Consider the following 22182-nt stretch of genomic DNA (forward strand, 5'->3'; position numbering starts at 1 on the left):
TCCAGGCTCTGTGGGGAGGGGGTCCCAGAGCCCCCGCGCTCCCGGCTCAGGCCCCTGGCTTCTCCCCGGGGTGGGGGAGTCACGGAGTGCTCCTTCGTTCCGTCCTCACGACAACCTTGTGAGGTAGACGTCACTCCCTCGTGTCACAGGTGAGGGAATTGGGGCTCAGAGAGGCTGACCGAGCTGTTTGGGGTCCTGTAGCGAGGAAGGAACGGGGCCGGGATTCGGGACCAGCATTGCGGGCTCCGTGGTCACAGATGTGGGTGACGGCCGAGGGGGGGCTGATGGGACGGGAGGAGGCGGCACAACGTCGTGCGTACGTGTGAATTGGGCTATTTAAAAAGACGTGTAAAAAGAGCCTGGGAGAAATATATCAAAATGGTGGCTTTGGGGAGGTGGGATTATAGGTGTTATTTTCCCCTTTCCTTCTATTTTTCTGTATTTTCCCAAGCTCCCAAGATGCACATTTCATTTATGACAGGAAAAATAGACCCCTCTGTGTTTTAGTTAAAAAAAAAAAAATACTGCCCGGAAGCAGCCCTGTGCCTTGTGAGAACGCCGGCCTCCACCTGCACACCCACCGGCCTCCGGGCCGGACTCGGGGTCAGGGGGCTGGCGCGAGTGCTGCTTTGCATGTTAAGGGCAGACGTGTCCCCACAGCGAGGGCTCTGTTGCGTGATGGTGCGTGTCTGCCCCGGATCCCTTCCCAGAAGGTGTGCAGGAGCCAGGGACGGGGGCCACCCCGTCGTCCCACAGTGAGTCCCCACGAGGGACGGCCTCCGCGGCCTCCGGGGCCCGTGCCGTTGGTACGTCCAGGCTGGGCCACCCTCGAGCCCCCCTTGGCACCCCGCTCACTTCCTTCTGGGGCTCCAGAGGGAGCAGCGAACCGCCTACATCCCGGCTCCACGGGCTTGCGGGCGGACAGCCGGGGGACATGGGGTGGCCAGGGGACACGGGGCAGCCAGGGGACTCGGGAGTGGCCGGGGGACTCAGGTGGCCGGGGGACATGGGGCAGCCGGGGGACTCGGGAGTGGCCGGGGGACTCAGGCGGCTGGGGGACACGGGGCAGCCAGGGGACTCGGGAGTGGCCGGGGGACTCGGGAGTGGCCGGGGGACTCGGGCGGCCGGGGGACACGGGGCAGCCGGGGGACACGGGGCAGCCGGGGGACTCGGGAGTGGCCGGGGGACTCAGGGGCGGCCGGGGGACTCGGGAGTGGCCGGGGGACACGGGGCAGCCGGGGGACTCGGGAGTGGCCGGGGGACTCGGGTGGCCGGGGGACACGGGGCGGCCGGGGGACTCGGGAGTGGCTGGGGGACACGGGGCGGCCGGGGGACTCGGGAGTGGCCGGGGGACTCGGGCGGCCGGGGGACTCGGGCGGCCGGGGGACACGGGGCAGCCGGGGGACTCGGGAGTGGCTGGGGGACTCGGGAGTGGCCGGGGGACTCGGCGGCCGGGGGACTCGGGAGTGGCCGGGGGACTCGGGCGGCCGGGGGACACGGGGTGGCCGGGGGACACGGGGCGGCCGGGGGACTCGGGAGTGGCCGGGGGACTCGGGAGTGGCCGGGGGACTCGGGTGGCCGGGAGACACGGGGCAGCCGGGGGACTCGGGAGTGGCCGGGGGACTCGGGAGTGGCCGGGGGGCTCGGGCAGCCGGGCGACACGGGGCGGCCGGGGGGCTCGGGGTCCCCCGGCCGCGCCTCAGTCATCCAGGTGCTGCTCCTCCCAGGTGGACGTGGGGATGGCGCTGTACGGGTCCATGATGACCTTGGCGCAGCGAATGATCATGACCACGAGGAAGAGGCAGAGGAAGACGAAGCAGGCCAGGGTCAGCCCTTTGTCCACGTCCACGAAGACAGGCTCGGGCGTGGGCTCCTCCATGTCGGGGCTGCGGCTGTGGGCTCCTCCTCCAGCCCGGGGTCGACAGGTACCATTTTCCACGCCTGCGGGGAGCCAGGGCTGTGGGGAGGCAGGGCCACAGTCCGGCCTGGCGGGGGGGGTCACTGCCCTGGAGCGACCCCTCGCCGCCCGGCCCCTCCTGAGGGCGTGAGGGGCCCAGGACACACGCATCCTCCCCGGGACCCAAAGGCCAACCTCATGGGCGACCGCGGTCTGTGGCGGGGCCCGTGCCGCCCGGGCAGCGGGGACAGGTGACCGAGGACGGAGCTCCCGCACTTGTCCCCGCCGCCCGGCCCCGGGGAGGGCGATGTCATGACGCCTCTGGGTCTGCCCGGCGCCGACCCGGGGCGCTCAGAGCGGTGCAGGAACGAGGTCACGAGTGAGTTCGCTGCAGCAGCAGAAGCCGTTTGGCAGCGGAATGTTGAGCGGAACGTATGGACGGACCGCACAGGACCCCCTGCACCGGACGGGGTCCCACGGAGGGTCTGCGCCCTCCCCCCACTGAGGGACAGGGGCGGAAGCCACAGGGGTCGTCAGAAGACCCGGTTGGGCGATCACAGGGACCCGCCTTGCGGGGGAATGTCAGGTGACCGTCCCGCACGCCTTCACCTCCCTGCTGCGGGCGGTGACGAGGCCAGCGAGGTCAGGCCGTGTCCCAGGTGGGGATGCGCTCTGTGGTCCCTGGCCCCCGGGGCGGGGGGCCGTGCTCTGACGAAGGGGGTCTCCCCAGGGCAGGGCTGCTGTCCCCGCACACGTGGCCTCCGCAGGCCTCTCCCTCCGCTGGCGGGAGGCAGAGCGGGGACCAGTCTCCCCCGTCCCTCCTGACTTCAGGACCACACGGAGGTGAGCCTCGGGCTGGCGGGTCCTGGCACATCCATCACCGCTGGTGACCGTTCGTCCCCCTCGCTCAGATTCCCCCCCGTCCCCAGAGGGCACTGACCTGCCGGTCGGAGCGGTCACCACGTCAGAAGGGCTGCCGGGTGGCCCGCACTCTGGGTCAGGCTGCTCTGGGAGGGCGGGGGGTGGGTGGCCGGACGTGACCGCGGGGAGCCAGCGACAGCGGTGGCCTTTCACTCAGTCGCAGGCACCTGTGCGGGCGGCAGCTGCGACAGAAGAGGATGAGGGCCCGTCACTTCCTGGGACACGCGGCCCCGGCGCCACCTGGTCTGGCAGGAAGGGCTGACCCGGTGGCTCTTCGCCGGGCACGGTGCCGGGGCCGAACGCTTTATTCTAGTGCTGCTTTTTCAATTTCCTTCTTTCTTTCAAAAGCTATAGCGTTTCAGGGGCGCCTGGGTGGCTCAGTCGGTTAAGCCTCTGACTCTTGATCTCAGCTCAGGTCTCGATCTCGGGGTCATGAGTTCAAGCCCACATTGGGCTCCGTGCTGGGCGTGAAGCATTTATTAATAAATAAAATAAAAATTACAGCGTTTTACAATTTCTCGTAAAGTATACGTCACGTAAGATTTTCCACGGTGTGCATTTCAGGGGCACTAAGGACACCGGCAGCGTTGGGCCACCCACAAGCCCCACCGTCCGCCTCCCGAAGTCTTCATCCTGCAAAACTGAAACTCGGTCGCCGTTAAACAGCCGGCCCCCGGCACCCACCACCTCCTTTCTGTCTCGGTGCCCTTGGCTCCTCTCGGGACCTCACGGGAGTGGATGCTGCAGCCACTGTCCCTTTCTGGCGACTCACTTCAGTCGGCATCGTGTCCACCAGGCTCATCCGTGCTGTGGCAGCCGTCGGGCCCTCCTTCCTTGCTAAGCTGGGTAATATTCTGCTCCGTTCCTCCACGGACGGGTAGGTGGGCTGCTTCCAGCCCTTGGCCGTTGCGGACGATGCTGCCGTGAATCTGTGCGCACGGGTGTCTCCTGGGGGCCCCGCTTCGATGCCTTGAGGTGCATAGATCCAGAGCCGAATGGCCGGATCGCTGCTATTCTAGTCTGTTGTTACCTCTTACCCGTTTTTCTCTCGGATCTTTGGTCTCTTTCTTGACCGTGGAAGCACAGAGATGAGATTAATATTTTATTTGTTCGTCTGATTTTTATTTCCTATTTGTGACATTTCCTTTATCCCTGAGTCCTACTCCTGTGTCTCCGTTGTCTTCCTCCGCCCGATTTTCGTGACTAGTGTTAGCCCTTGGTTGTTTCTCTGTTCTTGGCTGTGCTTACGTTTCTGTAACTGAACTGTCAACGTTCGATGTCCTTTTATTCCCAGTCATTACAGGTGAAGGAATTGGGGAGGCTCATCCCAATTTCCACCTTCTTTCCCTGTTCTTTACGTTGTAGCCGGTTCCTTCCATACTGTTTTTTAATCTGCGTTTTCCGGTTCGACACATTCAGTGCTCACCTGGGCCTGCGGCTGGGGTTGCCCATCAGCGCAGATGTTCTCCAGCACGGCTCTCAGGAAGGAAGAGCTCGTGGGGACAATACTCCCTTCGGTCTTACCTGTTGGCTTCTTTGAAGGTAATGTGCCTGTGTCTCTGACTGCCTTAAAGGTCTTCCCTCTGTCTTTGGTTCCCTGTGGATGGTCTGGGCATGCTTTTGTCTGTATTCCCCTCTTCAAACACTCGTCTGTCCTGTTCTCTCTCTTTCCCCTTTCCAGCTCTCCAAGTACACATAGGCCTTTTCATTATGTCACTTTGTCTGTTACACTTTATTTCTGTGTTTGTTTTTCTTTTTATGCTGTTGTCTGAACGCTTTCTACTGAACCAGCTTCTGGTCCGCTCATCTTCTCTCCTGCTGTATCCAATTAGCTTGCTAGATCTGTCTATTCAAATGTTCATTTAAGCCATACTTTTCAGTTGTATAATTTCCATGTGAACCTTTAAAAAAATGTTCCAGCTCTCCAGTGGGATTTTCCACCTTGTTAGCTACTATCTTGAACACAACTCATCACTATTTTTTATTTTTATTTTTTAATTTTTTTTTCAACATTTTTTATTTATTTTTGGGACAGAGAGAGACAGAGCATGAACGGGGGAGGGGCAGAGAGAGAGGGAGACACAGAATCGGAAACAGGCTCCAGGCTCCGAGCCATCGGCCCAGAGCCCGACGCGGGGCTCGAACTCACGGACCGCGAGATCGTGACCTGGCTGAAGTCGGACGCTTAACCGACTGCGCCACCCAGGCGCCCCGTCATCACTATTTTTTAAAGACCACATCTGATAACTCTAATGTCTAGGTCATCCGTGGGTTTGCCTGTACAGTTTTTTCTTTCTTTTGGTTCAGTTTCTTTTTTTCTTTTTAATTGTTTTTAACATTTATTCAGTTTTGAGAGCGAGAGAACGTGGGAGGGGCGGAAAGACAAAGGATCCGAAGCAGGCTCTGTGCTGTGAGCACAGAGCCCCACGCGGGGCTCAAACTCAGAAAGTGTGAGATTACAACCTGAGCCGAAATCAGGAGTCGGCTGCTTAACCTTAAGACTGAACCACCCAGGCGCCCCTGTTGATGTCTTGATACATCTATGATAGAAATTTCACTGGGATGCCAAGCACTGATAGAACAATTGTTGTGGCTCTGGATGGCATTACCCTCGGGTACAGGAGGCTTACCGCTTTCTCTGGGAAGCAGCTAGAATTTAGGCAGGTGAGCTAATCCAATATGGAACTGAGCTCACTCAGCTGGGGTTCACGTCTCGTTAACCAGGCTAGTGACCACGTCTGCTTCGACAACACTTCTGCGGTCTTGCGCTCCGGGGTTCTAGATCGAGAGGCTGGAGTTTCCCTGGGCTGTTTCTTGTTGGCATGCCTTGAATTTAGATTTCGTCTTCAGGGCCTTGAGACAGGTGAGTAGCGTGTGAGGTGAACTGCTCAGAATTATGCAGCCGCTGATGTTTGAATCTCTGCGAGGGCAGGAAACCTGATGGCGCTGGTCGTTAGCTGACGGCCACTCGTGATTCCGCGGGAGCCCCGGCCTGGCGGGGAGGACGCCTGTGCCTGGTCAGAGTTCTCCTGCTCCTTTGCACCGGGATTTCGAAAGATGGTCACTGTTGCAGCATTGTGGGGACGGTAAAAAAGGGACAACAAAGCGAACGTCAGTATTGCAGTGGTCACCGCCGTCACGGTCTGAATCTGTGTCGCCAAATACTCCGAGGCCGTTGAAAAGGAGCGCGTGCACACACACACGCACAAATGAGGGCCAAGAAATTTTGCCAAGTGAAAGAGTGGAGGACCAGTCCTTCAAATATGACATAGTTCGTGGGAAGTAAAAAGAACCTTTGAAGGTCGATATGGATGCACGCACATGTCGGGGGCGAGAGGTTGGTGCCCTGCTCACGGCTCGGCCAAGACCCGCTCCTGCTTTAATTGTTCCGGAGGTTTAAGACCAGTGCAAACGATGTTGTAATTAGTGCCTCCATCCCATCGTGCAGAATCTGTACCCTATTACCTGCGCATATTTGCTTTGTTTTTTCCCCCCAGAAGTATACCCGTCTCCTGCAACCGCTAACCCACAGAAGCAATCCAGCTACCCTGCAGAAACACTACCTTGAGGGTGGTGTGCATCTTCCTTTCCAGGCATCCTACAGAAATCCTAGAGTTCCTCGAACCATACCCTGAAAACACATCTATCTCACATGCAAAGAGACTGGAATATGGGGAGCAGGAGTTCTCTCGGAGTCTCGGAGCAGTGAGAGCTGAACTTGGAGCCAGCCCGCCTTTCTGGCCCAGCCAGGCCTGTGCCGTGGGTTCTGGGGGGCTCTCAGGGAAGGAGGGATGTGCCGGACGCTCACAGCAGGACTCGGTCCGGCCTCAGACACAGACTCTGCGATCCCAGGCCCAGGATCTGCCGTAAGTTCTCATCAGACGCCCTGCACAGGTTGTAGAGGTCAGGCCTCGGAGAAGCTGCCTTTGGACCACCTCTGTCTTGTCTGGGGCCGGGACAAGGGGCTCTAGAACCCTGCAGCATGCCCCAGATTATCCGTGTTTTCTGGATCCTTCTGGCTGGGATGAACGCCAAGGATGTGCACTCAGAAAAACAGATTTGCCTTTCCGCCCTCCAGATGGAGTGTGCTCATTAACCTTAATTACCGGGCAGGCACGTTCCCTCCGGCTCCATTGCAGAGAGAGGACACGACACCCAGGAGAGAGTGGAACGCAGAGCTCAGCTGTGCTATGGAAGCTGAGGAGCCGGCCCCCCCCGGAGGCCCGCTCAGGGGTCCCCAGCATCACGGAGTTGTCCTTGAGCACGGAGCCTGCGCCAGCCAAGGGGTCCATCTGCCACCTTCTTGGGGAGGTGGGAGGTGAACCGGCTTCAGAGTCAGGGATTCTGGGTGGGAATGAGCCTCCAGGGAAATGGCTCTGGGCTCCCCGGCACACTTAGCCCAGCGCGCGGTCTTGGGATGGCAGGCTAGTGGCTCCAAATGGAGGCGAGTCCTGCCCAAATGCCACGGTCCAAATATAGAACCTGGAAGTAAGTATCTCAGTCGGGGCTTTAGGGAAAACTAGCAACAAGGGTACACAGATCCGCGATTCGCATGTACATTCGTGTCCCAGCCCGGGGCTGGGGTGGAACACTCAGGCCTCGCCGTCTGGGCCGGCGGGTTTCTTCGTCTCTGCGCCCGTGTGTGTCTTCGTCCGCTGGGGGGGACGCGAGCAACAGAATGCCAGCTTCTCCCAGTTCTGGAGGCTGGAAGTCCCCGGGGGAGGATCTGGCGGGTTTGTTTCTTCCTGGTTTGTAGATGGTCACCTTGTCACGGCGGCCCTGCCTCAGTGTGTGTGCACAAAGAGAAGGAGACTGCTCTCTCTTCTCTGTGTAAGGCCACCGTCTTATCAGAGTAGGACCCTGACCTTTACGAACTCATCTGACCTCCTGAAAGCCCTCTCTCATTGCACTGGGTGTCAGGACTCCAACAAATGAATTTGGGGGCAGGGGGCACAATTCGGTCCGTGGCCACGTATGAGTTCCCCGGGGAAGGGTCCGAGTCTGACGGGGGGGCACGGGGCGGCCTGGGGCCGGGCCAGGCCCGCACCCTGCGGGGGGTTGGTAGATGTCTGGAAGGTGAGGACCAGTGTCTGGCTGTGGTCCCGCAGACACCGATAGTAAGAGGACAGGGTGACTGGAACAGCCACTTGTTGTGGGGAGAAACGGCGGGCCGTGCGGACTCGGGGAGCTCACGCAGATACGCGGATGGGAGCTGCTCACGTGCCAGCACCAGCCGCTTCTGTAAATAGAAGAGCCATTGGGAAAGAGCCACCGGGAAAGAGCCATTGGGAAAGCCGAGTCAGGGTCACGTCCCCAGATGGCAGACGGGTTACATGCACGGCGTGTGCTCAGGACAGAGCAGTCATCCGGTGTCTTAACCTCACACCAATCACATTGTCCTGCGTGCCTCTACTTGGTGGCCTCCCTCCTCTGTCAGGGGGATTAGCAGGCTGGTCAGAGGGAGGGATGGGTGCGTGTTCAGAGATGATAAAGACGGTGACTTCTTCCAGATGGACGAGAGGCATGGAGGGGATAGGATCCATGCAATATTGCGGTTACGACTTGTCTCCCGATATTCATCCGTTCACTTAGAAACAGAGTGCACGAAAACGGGGAGGGACAGAGAGAGAGCGAGAGAATCCCAAGCAGATTCCGCATCGTCAGCAAGGCCTTCCAATATTGAAACCTCTCTAATCTCTAAGGAACCTTCCAGAACACGGAGGCAGAATGAAGCAGCGGTGTTTTGGATAAAAGGCAAGAGAACACGTCTGCCAAGAGCATGCCTCGTCACCGCGCCGTGCCTTGATAAGCCCTCGCACAGTTCTGCGGTGTCATTCTATGATAGATGCTGCTGCGGCTGGTGTCCCTCGGATCTGGGGTTCCCTTCGTGCAGCGAGCTCAGCTCCCAGCCTCCGTGCGGCTTGCTCCCGGCAGCTCACATCTACGGTTTCTTACCAGCCAGCCCTGGGGTTACTGCAGCTGCTCCCTCCCGTGCGTGCAGAGAGCTGGGCGTCCCCGGGAACTTACGACACCCGTGCCCTCAAGGGCCCTCCGCCCATCCAGATTGCAGAAGATGCTACCATCAGGACATTCGCTGTCAGGAAAGCGTGTGCTGGACGGGAGGCGCCAGGGGTGGGACCGGACCGCCTTCTGCCAGTGCCGAACAGATTAGCTGGGTGGCTCTGGGATTCCCCCAGCCATCTCAGCAGAAGCCAGGAACAGAAATGACATCCTCCAGAAAAGACCTTTGGAAGACTGTCCCGTGGAGTAGGGTGAAGCCCTGTGACACACATGGGCAATACACACAGGCTTTGAGGCTATTATACCAGTAGAAACGCTACCAGCGTGGGCCGAAAAGGACAGAGAAGAGACTGGATGAAAGGCGGCTGCTGGGCTCTCAGACTTCTACAGGCAGAACACAGGCTGGTAGGGACAGTTGCCATCAACGTGTCCCACCCTTCCGGAACACAGCAGGATGATCCTTAGGGCAAGGGCCTGGGCCCAGAGGGCTACAGATTATTCCCAGGCCCTGAAAACGAATGGCTTTCCTGGTGGAGTTTTAAAACGGCTCAGGACAGGTGACTCCTTTCTTTCTTTAATTCGTTTTCTCTTTTGAAATGGAAATGTGTGTAACTGTTACCCTGTGCCTGTCCCACCAGTGTATTGTTGGAGCGGATAACTCATTTTCTGCGTCCCCACAGGTAGAAAGGGATTTGCCCCAGGATGGATCATATGCAGAATATCACCAACACCTAATCTAGACAGTCGAGAAAAGATTTTGGGTTCGGGTTGATGGTGTAATGGGTTGGAATGGGGTGAACACATACAGGATGGACTGGAATCTTTGGAGGCCAGAGAGTGGGCTGCAGGAGGCTGAGTAATGGCCCCCCAAGAAATCCATAGTGAATCTTTGGAACCTGCAAATGTCACCTTAAGTAGCCAAACAAACTTTGCAGATGTGATTGAGTTAAGGGTCTCGAGATGGGGGGATTCTCCTGGGTTTTCTGGGCCACACGGAATCACAGTTGTCCTTGCGAGAACGACGCGGGGGCAGCTCTTGACTGTAGCGGGGAAGGAAACGTGGCTGTGGAAGCAGAGAGGGGCGATGGAGCCAAGAATGGGCTCTCCCAGAAGCCACCGGAAAGAACCAGCCTCAATTCCTGCCCCCGGCCCCAGACTCATTTTGGACTTCTGACCTCCAGGACTGGAGCAGCCTGCAATTATGTGGTTCCAAAACACCCAGGCTTGCAGCAATTTTGTGCACAGGCAAGAGGAAGTCACAATCCTTTTGATTCTGACATCCGGTCTCTAAAAGGCATAAGGCTATTTTTGCTTTCTTTCCCCGTGATTGGAGAACCGGAAACCAACCAACCAAGGGCACACAAGAACACGATGTCTGGCTACTGGACGAGGGGTGACTCACGAGCAGGCTGTCAGAAAAATAAGCTTCCTTAAAAGGGAACTGAAAGCCAAAGCGAGGGGGAACGTGTATACCGGCTTGGGCTCCGATGCAGTCAGACGAGGCAGCCATACAGCTGGGGAGAGGGGTGGGGGGAAGACATTGCACAAAGACGTGGAGAGCTGCCGTGGTGGGGAAACCGAGGCATGGGCCCTGGCTCCAGAAGCCCCAGCTCTTCCCCGCCTACTGACCCACCATGCACCACAACAGCGAGAGGCCAGAGCAAGGACATCAGCCGGACCCCAAGACACAATGGGAGGGGACAGGGCAAGGCTATTCTTGTCTTTCCACTAAAAGATCTGTGTTTTGAAGTGACCCTAGTGAACTTCTCTTCCTCACAAAATCACTCTCCAGGGGCGCCTGGGTGGCTCAGTCCCTTAAGCATCTGACTCTTGATTTCGGCTCACGTCATGATCTCACGGTTCATGAGATCGAGCCCCGCTCTGGGTGGGATTCTCTCTCTCCTTCTCTCTGTGCCCCCTCCCCTGCTTGCTCAACACTGTCTCTCTCAAAATAAATAAATAAACTTTGAAAATAAGATAAAATAAAAGATAAAATACAATCGCTCTCCAACATAAAACACCTTGAAAATCACCAAAAAGCCAAGGGTAGCACCACACTTCTCCAGAATGCTGCGTGAGGCAGTGCGACGTCACGGGAAAACTCAGACTCCGGAGACTCGCTGTTGACTAGCGGAGCCCCCGGAAGACGTTGCCCCATTCAGCCCCAGTCCCCTTGCCTGTAAGATGGGGGTGTCCTGGGGGTCCTTTTCTGGGCCACGTCTTCCCTTCGCCCGTGAGCACAGGACAGAACATACCTTGCAGGCTTTCAGTTACTCCCGGTCTGCTCCGAGCCTGCCCGCTGTCTGTTTCACCTCTCGGGTATCCCCCCACGTTCGGGGGGACCCCTACATTCAGACCCGTGCCTGCCTGGATCCAGCTTGCTTCGGGGCCCCCTCTGTTTGTCAGCACCCATATTCGGCACATGGCTTCAGCGTGCAAATGCGGATCTGGGGTCCGGGCCATCTGACGTCTGCTGTGCTGGGCGAGAGCTGCTCTGGTTCATCTGTCCCTCACTCTGTGTCCCCGTCTGGCCTGAGCTTGGTCCCCACGGGCGACAGCATCCCCTGAGGCCCTCCCCGCAGCGGCCCCGTCTGTGCCTTCCACGGCACGGCTCCAGCCCACACCTGGCCCCAGACACCCCCGACCTCTGGGGCAGGAGGTCAGGGTCCTGTCCACCCTCCGCTCCGCTCGGTGCCTCTGATATTTCCAAGCTTCCTGGGAATTAACAAGAAATTTTCTTATCCCACAAGTAAAGAAAAACTGAAGCGAATGCAAGTTATCTACCAGCCCTTCAAGCAAAACAAAACGGCTCGAAGACACACCTTTCGCGCCACGAAAGGAGCCAAAGTGAAGAATCCAAGGGGAGGAAACCGGGAAGAGAAGAGTAAAACCAGCAAGGCAATAATCTACAGCATAGACAACTGTAATACAGGCAGATACACGGCGACGCAAATGTTAAAAATAATTTTTTAGATAAAACTTACATAACCTAAAGGCTTTATCAATATAATTTGTATCTAGAATTCCACATTATTTCAATGAAACTTAGTGGGGGAAAGTGGAAGGAAATTAGAGCACAAGCCATTTTTTATATTATCTGGGCAGGCCAATAAGTATTATTTTAATATTGATAGAAAATCACACGTTCAGATGTGTTTAAACATTTAAAATAACAGTGGTGGAATGAGAGGAAATGTGTGAACAGTATGACTGATAAGCTGAATAGACATTTTGATGGCCGACATGTTATTTTCGAGTACACGTTTTTCAAAATGCACGTTTTCAAAATACACGTTATTTTCAAATATCCACGGAACACTTATAAAATTGATTTAATATAGGGCTACAAAGAAAGACGTGGGTACGTTTTAAAAAGTGGAATTTGGGGGGAGCGCCTGGGTGACTCGGTTGAGCGCCTGTCTCTTGCTTTCAACTCCAGTCATGATCTCACGGTTCGTGAGATTGAGCCCCGCGTGGGGCTGTGCTGACGGCTCAGATTGCGATTCTCCCTCTCTCTCTCTCTGTCCCTCTGCTTGCTTTCTCTCTCAAAAATAAATAAATATTAGAAAAAAAATTTTAAGCAGAATTTTTATAGGCTGTTTTCTGACCACCAAAAATTAAGCAAACTAACAAACCACCAAGCCATTTGACTTAAATAGCATTAAAAAGGTAATTACCAAGGGGCGCCTGGGTGGCTCAGTCAGTTAAGCGACCGACTTGGGCGCAGGCCATGATCTCACAGTTTGTGGGTTCAAGCCCCACGTTGGGCTCTGTGGTGACAGCTTAGAACCTGGAGCTTCAGATTCTGTGTCTCCCTCTCTCTCTCTGCCCCTCCCCTGCTCACACTCTGTCTCTCTCTCTCTCAAAAAATAAACATTAAGAAAATCTAAAATATATAATTACTGAGTTTGCTAAAAAATTAAGCTGCAATTACAAAATACTCAGAAAATCATTCTAATGAGCATACCACCTATTAAAAATTTCAGGGTGAGGGGGACAAGAGCTGTTTACTACATGCAGGGGAAAAATCGTACCTTTCATTATTATGAAACAAAAAAATGAGATTCAGTGAAACAAGGCATCCACTGAGGCAGTTATATAAACAGCCTCGAGAAAATCCAGAAGATGAGATTAGTAGAATTAAGAGGAAAAACGAGTAACTCGCAAAACAGAAAACCAGTTGAATTAAAAATAAGCCATGAAGAAATCTCTGAAATAGTTCGAACTTGGACACACGTCTGGTAAGTTTATTCCGGGAAAAAAAGAGAAAGGGCACATGTGAATCTTCAGGAAAGGGATCTAAGCACAGATAAGAAGGTTACAGACACCAGGCAGCGCTATGTGAAGCTCGCCACTGCATGTAAAAAATTCAATGATCTGTTTTCTAGAACGAGAGTGGTCAAAACTCACCCAAGATGTAGAGAAGCCCAAACGACACAACCGCCGCGGGGGGTTGTCGACAGTTGTCTGTTTGGCCCAGGTTGGGCTGGTGTGCAGCGGCCAGGGCAAGGCCAGGTCCGTGGTCTGCATGGGCATCGTGGCGTACCTGGGGCTCCCCGGGGTGGGGGCACCTTTTCTTGTCCTGAGAGCTGGGGGGAGCCTGGTGGCTTCTCCCCTGTATATTTATGTTCCTCCTGGCCCCGCAGGGGCTGCAGAACGACACATGTCCTGGGAACACTCCTCTCGAATGCTCAAGCTCCAGCATCATCTACTTGGAGTATGTTTCTTGCGATTAAGAAGTCCCCAGGGTGCTTGCTTATGACCAAAGGGCTAGTCTGCTCATGCCTTCCAGATGGAGAGTCCCCTTGAGGCCAAAGGAGGCCACAGCACCGGGAAGCTGGTAGACAGCGGAGTCCACTCCGGTCCCCGTGGTAACAGCTCCTTCCGCTCAGGTGGTCCTGCGAGGGAGTTTCCCAGCATTCCTCAGAGTTCTGCCAGGAGTCTCTGGATTCACCCACATACGTGGGCCACGTTCCTGCGGCACGAGCTGGCCTCCAGGATGACTACCTGGGACTGGCCCAGGGGCCACAGCACCAGGGACTGGAACCATTCGTCTCTCAAGATAACCTGACTCCTGGTCCTGCCCCCAAGCCTAATGCCTTCATCCCCATGGTGGTTTTATGTCAGGGGCCGTGTCGTCATTTAGGAAAACCGTGAACTGCTGAAGGTTTCTCTCACTCGAATCCTGGTGGGAAAGGGGGTAGAGACTGGATCCATTTCCCTTCCTGGGGCTCCCAGGCTCCTCGTGCAACTATGCCAGCCTCTCCCGGCATCTCCCAAGCTCTGTCATCAGCGCTGGTGCTAAATTTCCACCTTTCTGGATGTCCTGCATCACAGAACCGATGTGGCCCTTTGATTTTTATTTATTTTTTTAAATTTTTTTTTAACGTTTATTTATTTTTGAGACAGAGAGAGACAGAGCATGAGCGGGGGAGGGTCAGAGAGAGGGAGACACAGAATCGGAAACAGGCTCCAGGCTCCGAGCCATCAGTCCAGAGCCCGACGCGGGGCTCGAACCCACGGACCGCGAGATCGTGACCTGAGCTGAAGTCGGACGCTCAACCGACTGAGCCACCCAGGCGGCCCCAACATGGCCCTTTGAAATGTCAGCCTTCGTCTCCACTTTCGTCACAAAACTCTGAAGACTGTGCTCCAGCTCTCCGGGGCGGGGGGGCTCCACCAACCTGTACGGGGCACGCGTTTCCTGTCTCTGTGTCTACTCGGCATGTGGCAAAAAGGGACACTTTGTTTTGATAGAATGTCCCCCAAATTAATGAAAGTCCCCTCCGCAAGCTAGACAGCTTGATTTCCTGCGTCTGCAGGGTGGACGGACAAAAGCCTGCTGTCTTGAGAACCAGGAAAGATATGTCTCTTTTCCAAAGAACACACTTCATATGTTCCCAGCCTGAATTGAGACGTTCACCCGCAGCGGGGGGCTGCTGGCCGACAGCTACTCACCGCGATTGCAGAAGTCATCAGAGCCTTGGTTTTTGGATCAGCAGTCTCGACACAGAATCAGAGGCGAAGACTTCTTCGGTCACCCGATCCGGTGCCTGCAGGCAGAATCAGGAGACCGAAGCTCGGAGAGGCAGGTGATCCAATCTGGGGTCCCCTGACGGGCCCCGAGCCCTTGAGTTCCGGTGGTGGGTGAGCGCACGCCTTGACATCACCCCGGGTACCTCCCACTAGACTCTGGTCCGTCCTTGAGTCCCTTCCAGTGGCAGAAGGCAGCTCCAATGCCAGGACACGAGGGAGAAAACTCATCTCGTGTTTCAGTCTGCGGCAACGATGAGCTGGGCCTCTGTTCGGCGATGGGCTGCACAGTAGCACAGTCCTTGGGGAATTAAGGAAACACGTAGGAAACGAGACAAGACTGCCAGGGGTGAGGCCCGGTGCAGATCCACACGGACAAGGGGTTGGACTCCGATTCTCCGATTGGGATGTTGGCTGCGGCTTTCTGGTTAAAAGCTCCCACCAAGTTAAGGACAAAGTGGGACGATACACTTAGTACCTTACATAGAAAACGGGACGATAATGATACGGGGCCCCACAGGGTCGCTGTGAGAATTGAACAAAGTGCGTGAAGCTCCTAGCACAGTGCCTGACACACGGCACCAGTGTGGCCCACGCGGTAAATTTAGCTCTTTTTATTAGTTCTAGGAATCTAACAATGGCCAGGGTTTCCCAAAATATACATGTGTTTTTCTCCTTTGTCTCTCAATAGATGTTCACGTGGAACCAAATTGATATCCTGGAACAAATCCTACTTGGTATATTATCTTCTGACAAATACGTGGCTGGATTTTTAAAAATTTTTTAATGCTTATTTATTTTTGAGAGAGAGGGAGAGAGAGAGAGAGAGACAGAGCGTGAGTGAGGGAGGGGCAGACAGAGAGAGAGGGAGACACAGAATCCGAAGCAGGCTCCAGGCTCTGAGCCGTCAGCACAGAGCCCGACGTGGGGCTCAAACCCACGGACTGCGAGATCATGACCTGAGCCGAAGTCAGACGCTCAACCGACTGGGCCACCCAGGCACCCCAGTGGTGAACCCTCTTGATCTAAAATGTCAAGACTTTCTTCAGCTCCAAGAAATTTTGTCTATTTTTTTCTTTTCAATATCCTCTTGGGTCTACCTTTCTGGTCTTATGACACAGACACTGAGTCTTGGGACTCTCTGTGCCAGGCCTGTTTTTCTCTTATAGGTTGTCCTTTTCCCCACACCGCTAACCTTGAAGGGTCCCTCCGTCGTTTCAGCCGGGTTTCCCGCTACTCGTGGCCCCCGTTTATCCTGTTTTGTCCACAGAGCTTTGAATCTCAGACATTTTTCCCTCTTCTCACGTGGTTGTTAGGTCAGAGTAGCTTGCTCTTGTATGGACTGGTATTTTAACACTTCATAAAATCAGTCTTCCTGGGTACCCGCACTGAGATTTAATTTTTCCTCCTGTCCCCTCATGGCCTTGTTTTTTTGTTGTTGTTGTTGTTGTTGTTGTTTTTTTAATTAAAGGCCATTTATTCCAAATGCATCGGGCTCTGTGCTGACAGCTGGGAGCCTGGAGCCTGCTTCCCTAGCCGACTGGTGTCCTTCCACAGCCGACTGGTTTGATCCACCTTCTCTAACAGCCAGGCGGTGAAGTCCCCGGTGCACGGGGACTGATGGGGAGTCAGTGCAGGGGTGTTTGGGCCAGAAGCCAAAGCAGATTAACGCCCCCTCCCCTCCTCTCACCCCGCCATCAGGGGAAGACACAGAAGCCAGTCCCCTGGTGCAGTCGGCACAGAAGAACCGGGAAGGCGGCCTGGTCGTGTGGCCTTTGGTGGGGGGGGGGGGGCGGTTATAGCCCCTTTGTTGGTCCTCTGATGTCCGCTCCTCTGGACCCAGCTCTTGAGGTCTTGTGAGGGTGTCTGGGTCAGGATGGAGAGATGCTTGTGGGGAAATAGGGAAGCGATTCCAGGGAAGGCAAAAAAAAGAAAGAAAGAAAAACGAGAGAGAGAAAACTGTACTTTTGTAGTCTTCCTGTCCACGCGCGTTTGCTGTGGTGGCCCCGAGTACCCCTCTCCCCTCGGCCTCCCTGCCTCTGCCCTGAGGACAGACGTTCTCCTTCATTTCCAAAGCAGCCCGTGCGTGAGGCCCTGTGGCGAAGGCAAGTGGCCCCAGGTGAGACCCGGCCTGGCACTCACGCTGCACATTCTCAGCGTCCCCCAGCCCTGCCGCGGGCACCTGGCGCTCCGACCCTGCGCCTTCCGTGCTCCGCTGGGGGCAGTGACACCCTGCTCCCCGTAGGGCCAGCCTTGGACACCGGGGTGAGCGTTCGGGCACTGACAGCCAGTCTGCTCCCACCGGCGTCTTATCTTGCGGAAATCCCGACAGTGCCCCACGGAGTCTGCACTTTAAATGTATTTTTCGCCTGGTAATTTCAGTGGGATACGCAGAGCGGACGGAAGGAAATGACCAGTCGATTCGTCATTTTTAAATGAGCGGGATTCCCCCCCCCCCGCCCCGCCTTGCTTGTCTGTCTGTTAACTGGTTTGTTCTTCCTAGTTTATTCATAGGGTTCGTGGTTTATTGAGATTTATTGAGTGCACACAGCAGATGTATTTAAAATTTACTTCGGTCTCATGAAATATGTCGGTTCCTACATGTTGCCCCTGACTTTTAAATTTCAGCTTCTTCCTTAATGTCACAAAACGACCACGAGCACAGCAACCTTGACATGAAAACGCACATGTTTCCCACAGCAGGTTGAATGCCCTTTAGAGGCACCTGCTGTGTGGGCAGTGGGACACTTATCCATACCTCGTCTCCCACTTCATGCTTTTAATTTGTTTTAACTTTCCTTTTAAGGTTATTTATTTTTGAGAGAGAAAGTGTGAGCAGGGGAGGGGCAGAGAGCGAGGGAGACACAGAGTCAGACGCAGGCTCCAGGCTCCCAGCCGTCCGCACAGAGCCCGACGTGGGGCTTGAACCCGCGAACCGCGAGATCACGACCTGAGCCGAAGTCGGACGCTTCACCGACTGAGCCACCCAGTTTTCTGTTTATCTTTTAAATTGATCAGCGTTAAAATGTTTATGCTGCCTGGGTTTGCTTACAGTCAAATAAGCTGATGTTATCCGTGACAAAATGTTTTTAAAATAATAGTAATCCATTAGGAGGGTGGCCGACTTTGGTCTCTTGCGGTTTTTACGGGGAATCTCAGTGTAATTATTAAGAACAAGTAAATCGAAGAGATGTAAATTTTTTTAATGTTTTTAGGTACAGAATTGTGGAATCGTTGCATCGGACACCTGAAACTGGTAAGATTGCACTACGACAATTAGAGCTGAATAAAGTAATGAAAGAGGAAAGGTCTTAGGCAAAAAAAATGGTTTTTGGACAGCGTGTGATCTGATCGTCAACCCTGAAGGCCAACGGGGTCGTTCTGCTTTGAAATGTCTCTTTCCCGCGTTAGTATTTGCGTCCGACTTCCCGGCCCGCAGGGGTGACCCCACGGCCTGACTCTGCAGGCTGCAAGCTCTCCCTCCACACCTCCTCTCTGGCCTCCTCCTCCTCCCCAGGCAGAGGGCCGGGTGCGCGAGCAGCGGGCGGTCCTCAGATCCACTCAGCGTCCCCAGAGGCCATGCCGGCTTCCGCTCCCTGGAAGGGTGACGGCTGGGCCGTGCCTGGTCCCTCCCTGACCTTTGGGGGGTGGGCCCTTTGCCTGTTTCCAGGTCCCGACCATGAGCTCCCTGTCTCCCAATCCCGGGCCTCTGCGCCTCTCACGTTTGCGTCACGTAGTGATGTGTGGGTGCCCACAGGGGCACGGCCTCGGGCTCGCCATCACGTCACCTCTGTGCCATTTCTCTTGCACATGGTGCCCCAGGCAGGCTCCTCTGAGGGTCCCACAACTTCCCTCGGGTTAGCCCAAGAGTGAGCCACTGGGCCGACGCTCATGAGCCCCTCACATGTAGCGGGTGTTTTGAAAGCCCGTAAGGTGAGACCCCGAGACTAGCGTGAGGCTGGGACACCTGACAACCTCACTCTCCTTGTCCCCTTTCTCCTTCCCACAGTCTCCTCGGCCAGGGGGACAGTCAGGCTCTCTGTTTCCTCCACAGGCGTGCTCCACGTCTGCACTTGACACGGCTGGGGCGCCCCAGGGCAGGCACAGACCTTGAGAGGCAGTGTCAGGAAACTTTCGGAGCAATTTGACATTGCGGTGGCCTCCAGTGGGTGCTACCAGACTCTCTCCTTGGACGCGACACGGACGAGCCGGGTATGAGTCACACGGTCCGTGCTGAGCGTGGGTCGTGCACAGTAAAGCCGTGTGCGGGTCTGTGACAGATTAGAAACCGGGGGGGGGGGGGGGGAACCAGATGGAGAGTCTGAGGAGCCCTGCTCTACGTCACAGTCCCCTTCTGTCCCGGGGCCCCCAGCGCTGCGCCCCGGCCACACGGGGGTGTGGGGGTGTCCTCGCCGGAGGACGCAGAACTCTGTGATTGTGACGGTGCAATGGAGATTCACCTGCGCCAGAACATCCCGTGTGCCCTTGGCCTTCTGGCTTTCCAGAGCAATACCGACTTGACGAAAACGTTCCAGTAGGGGACAAGGCTGAGCGAGCCACTCTCCGCGCAGTGGGCCATAGGCCGGTCGGGCAGGCTGGGGGAGAAGGTCAGGTGCACGGGAGTACAAAGGATACATATATATAGTTTGAAATGTCTTTTTTACCTGTATCTCCACCCAGTCCGAGATACGAAAGCTGTCCTCACCCAGGGACCTTGGTAGGAAACGGATGACAGTGTGGATTTTCGCTGCCAGCAGCAGGGCAGGGCGCTCGGTCCGGTAGAAGAGATCACCCAACGGTTAGGGTTTTATTGCTGCGTGAGTCCGGAGGACGTTCTCTGTGTAAGTGAGCAATTTCATCCCAAAGGCCCGCTTCCCAGCTCTCTTTGAGCGGCCTTTCCGCCGTGATGGGCCTGCGGGGGTCGGTCCCGGCTCCCTCCAGCATGCGGGCGAGGGCTGCGGTCCTAACTTCCTGAGAGTCATACTTGGGCACGTCTCTTGTCCCCTCGGGAAGCAGACGAGGCACCGGACCCGAAAACCACCCACGCCGCCAGCCCCGACACGCGGAGAAGACGCGGCACCCCGATTTCACCCGGAGTTTGTGGCGTCTTTCCCCGTGTCAACCGCAAAACACAAAACAAATTCCATCTGATCCGGCAACTCAGCGACGCACCTGAAGGCAACCCCAGGCTCCCGAGGACGACGCGTCATGTGTGAGGACAGCACGCCCGGCCGGTGGGGGTGGGGTGGGTGGCGGCAGACGAAACCAGGAGCCCCCATCTCTGGACCTCGGGGCCACTGCTTCTCGTACGCCGTGTTTTCAAAGAAATGGGTCCATTTTATCTCCACTGTCCAACTTCCTGCAAGAACCTGTTCATGCTTCTCTCTCAGCATTTTCCAACGTCTTGAGAATCCACTGCAGCGATGGCTTTGGAGTCCCGATGGGGGCAACCTGCACGTTCTTTCCGTTTTCTACACCGGTTCACAAGTTTCAGTGATATTTTCTTTTCCTCAAAATGTATCTATTTATTTGTTTGTTTATTTATTTAGAGAGCCAATAGGGGAGAGTCGGTGAGACAGAGAGAGAGCGAGAGAGAGTCCTAAGGAGGCTCCACACTGTCAGCACAGAGCCCGACACCAGGCTCAATCCCGTGGCCCTGGGATCATGACCTGAGCCGACATCAAGAGTTGGATGTTCAACCGCCGAGCCACCCAGGCGCCCCCATTGATGGTTTCAAAAAGCTCACTCCAGGCTTTATTGTACATTGGCTTTCTATGGGATTGATTTCTACCCTCACCTTCCCTATGCCTTTCCTTTGGTTTTCTTTGGGTTTTCTTTGCCATTCTTTTTCTGGTTGACTCTGTTGGAAGCGCGCATCCCTTGAGGCTGGACCTGACTTCTCTCCCAACCGACACACAGATACACCCTCCCCCACGGTACTGCTCCGACACGGGCTCGACGTACTTTCTAATTTACGTTGTGATTTCTCTGTGACCCATAGGTGGTATCTATTTATTTATTATTTTTTAAATGTTGATTTATTTTTGAGAGAGAGAGACAGAGCACAAGTGGGGGAGGGGCAGAGCGAGAGGGAGACACAGAATCCGAAGCGGGCTCCAGGCTCCGAGCTGTCAGCACAGAGCCCGACGCGGGGCTCGAACCCACGACCCGAGAGATCACGACCTGACCCAAAGTTGGATGCCCAACTGACTGAGCCCCCAGGCGCCCCTAAAGGTGTATCGCTGGGGCACCTGCGGCGCTCAGTCGGTTGATTGTCCAACTTCGGCTCAGGTCATGATCTCATGATTTTCGAGTTTGAGCCCTGTGTCGGGCTCACTGTGGTCGGTGCAGAGCCTGCTTCAGATTCTCTGTCCCTCTCTCTCTGCCCCTCCCCCTGTTCATGTTCTCTTTCAAAAATAATTAAAAAAAATTTTAAAAATAGGAAATAAATGTGTATTACTTATTTCCCAAACATCTAGAGCTTTCCCAGATACGTTCCTGGGATTGATATCTAGTGTCATTCTGCTCCAGAGGCTGGTCCCTACTTCTCCGTGTCTGCCCCACAGTCTCCAACAGGGCGTTCTCTCAGTCCCTCAGGGGCAAGGACCCCGGTCCTCAGCGTTCCCTCCATGTACCTGACGCACTTGGCCCCTCCAAGCCTCGGCTGGGAGACGGAAAATCGGGAGACACAGACCTCACTACGGTGGCTTGCACCAGCCTCTGCTGCGTTCGTCCTGCCTTTCGTTACTTCCCCCGGGCCAACGCGTCCTTCTCGAATGCAGCTAACGCCTCATTAAGGACGTGGGCAAAGCTCTAAGCCACAGCAGAAATCTATGCGCCAGTGCCTCTACATCGGTTTGTGATATGCGAAATAAAAAAGGAAATAGGGGAGCTCGGAAAATTCCTTCTCAGGAAAATAACCTGACTCGCAAGGCTATTATCCTGCTGCATAATCATATTTTTGATTGTCAGGAACCGACTATCAGCATGGCCTTTCTTCCCGCACGCCTGCTGGAGCATTCTGACCCGCTCCCAGGCAGGCTGTTGCTTCGGATGAAGGTCGCACACCCAGGGACGGGAAAGAGAAGAGCCCACGAAGTTTCGCGGGAAGATTTCCCACCTTACAACAAGAGAGAGGGTCTGCGCACGGTGAGGACAGCAGCTGCTGGTGTCTGGGCACAATTCTAGTTTGGAGAAGGGTCCCAGGTGGGAGCAGTGGCAATGGGGTTGCTATGGTTACCAGTTTAAGCCGCTTCCCATTCTCAGGGGCCTGAGGATGTGGGGCTTCTGGGGCCACAGTGGGCCGGGGG

At 55.5% G+C, this 22182-nt stretch overlaps 2 protein-coding genes across 2 annotated transcripts in view; one reads left to right on the top strand and one right to left on the bottom strand.

Annotated features, from left to right (window-relative positions):
- FAH (fumarylacetoacetate hydrolase) overlaps nt 1-6895 on the top strand; it is a 38464-nt gene extending 31569 nt beyond the window's left edge. The window contains exons 14-15 of the transcript XR_009263740.1: nt 3383-4360; nt 5543-6895. The gene's annotated coding sequence lies outside the window, so the exon portion shown is untranslated. The remainder of the gene's footprint in view (nt 1-3382; nt 4361-5542) is intronic.
- CTXND1 (cortexin domain containing 1) overlaps nt 1515-22182 on the bottom strand; it is a 35954-nt gene continuing 15286 nt past the window's right edge. Inside the window, exons 2-3 of the mRNA XM_058736356.1 lie at nt 2838-3000; nt 1515-1941 (exon numbers count right to left, since the gene is read on the bottom strand). Coding sequence (XP_058592339.1) covers nt 1700-1879 — 180 coding nt within the window. The 5' untranslated portion in view covers nt 1880-1941; nt 2838-3000 and the 3' untranslated portion in view covers nt 1515-1699. The remainder of the gene's footprint in view (nt 1942-2837; nt 3001-22182) is intronic.

Source organism: Neofelis nebulosa, chromosome 7 (assembly GCF_028018385.1).
Source record: "Neofelis nebulosa isolate mNeoNeb1 chromosome 7, mNeoNeb1.pri, whole genome shotgun sequence".
Taxonomy (NCBI): Eukaryota; Metazoa; Chordata; class Mammalia; order Carnivora; family Felidae; genus Neofelis; species Neofelis nebulosa.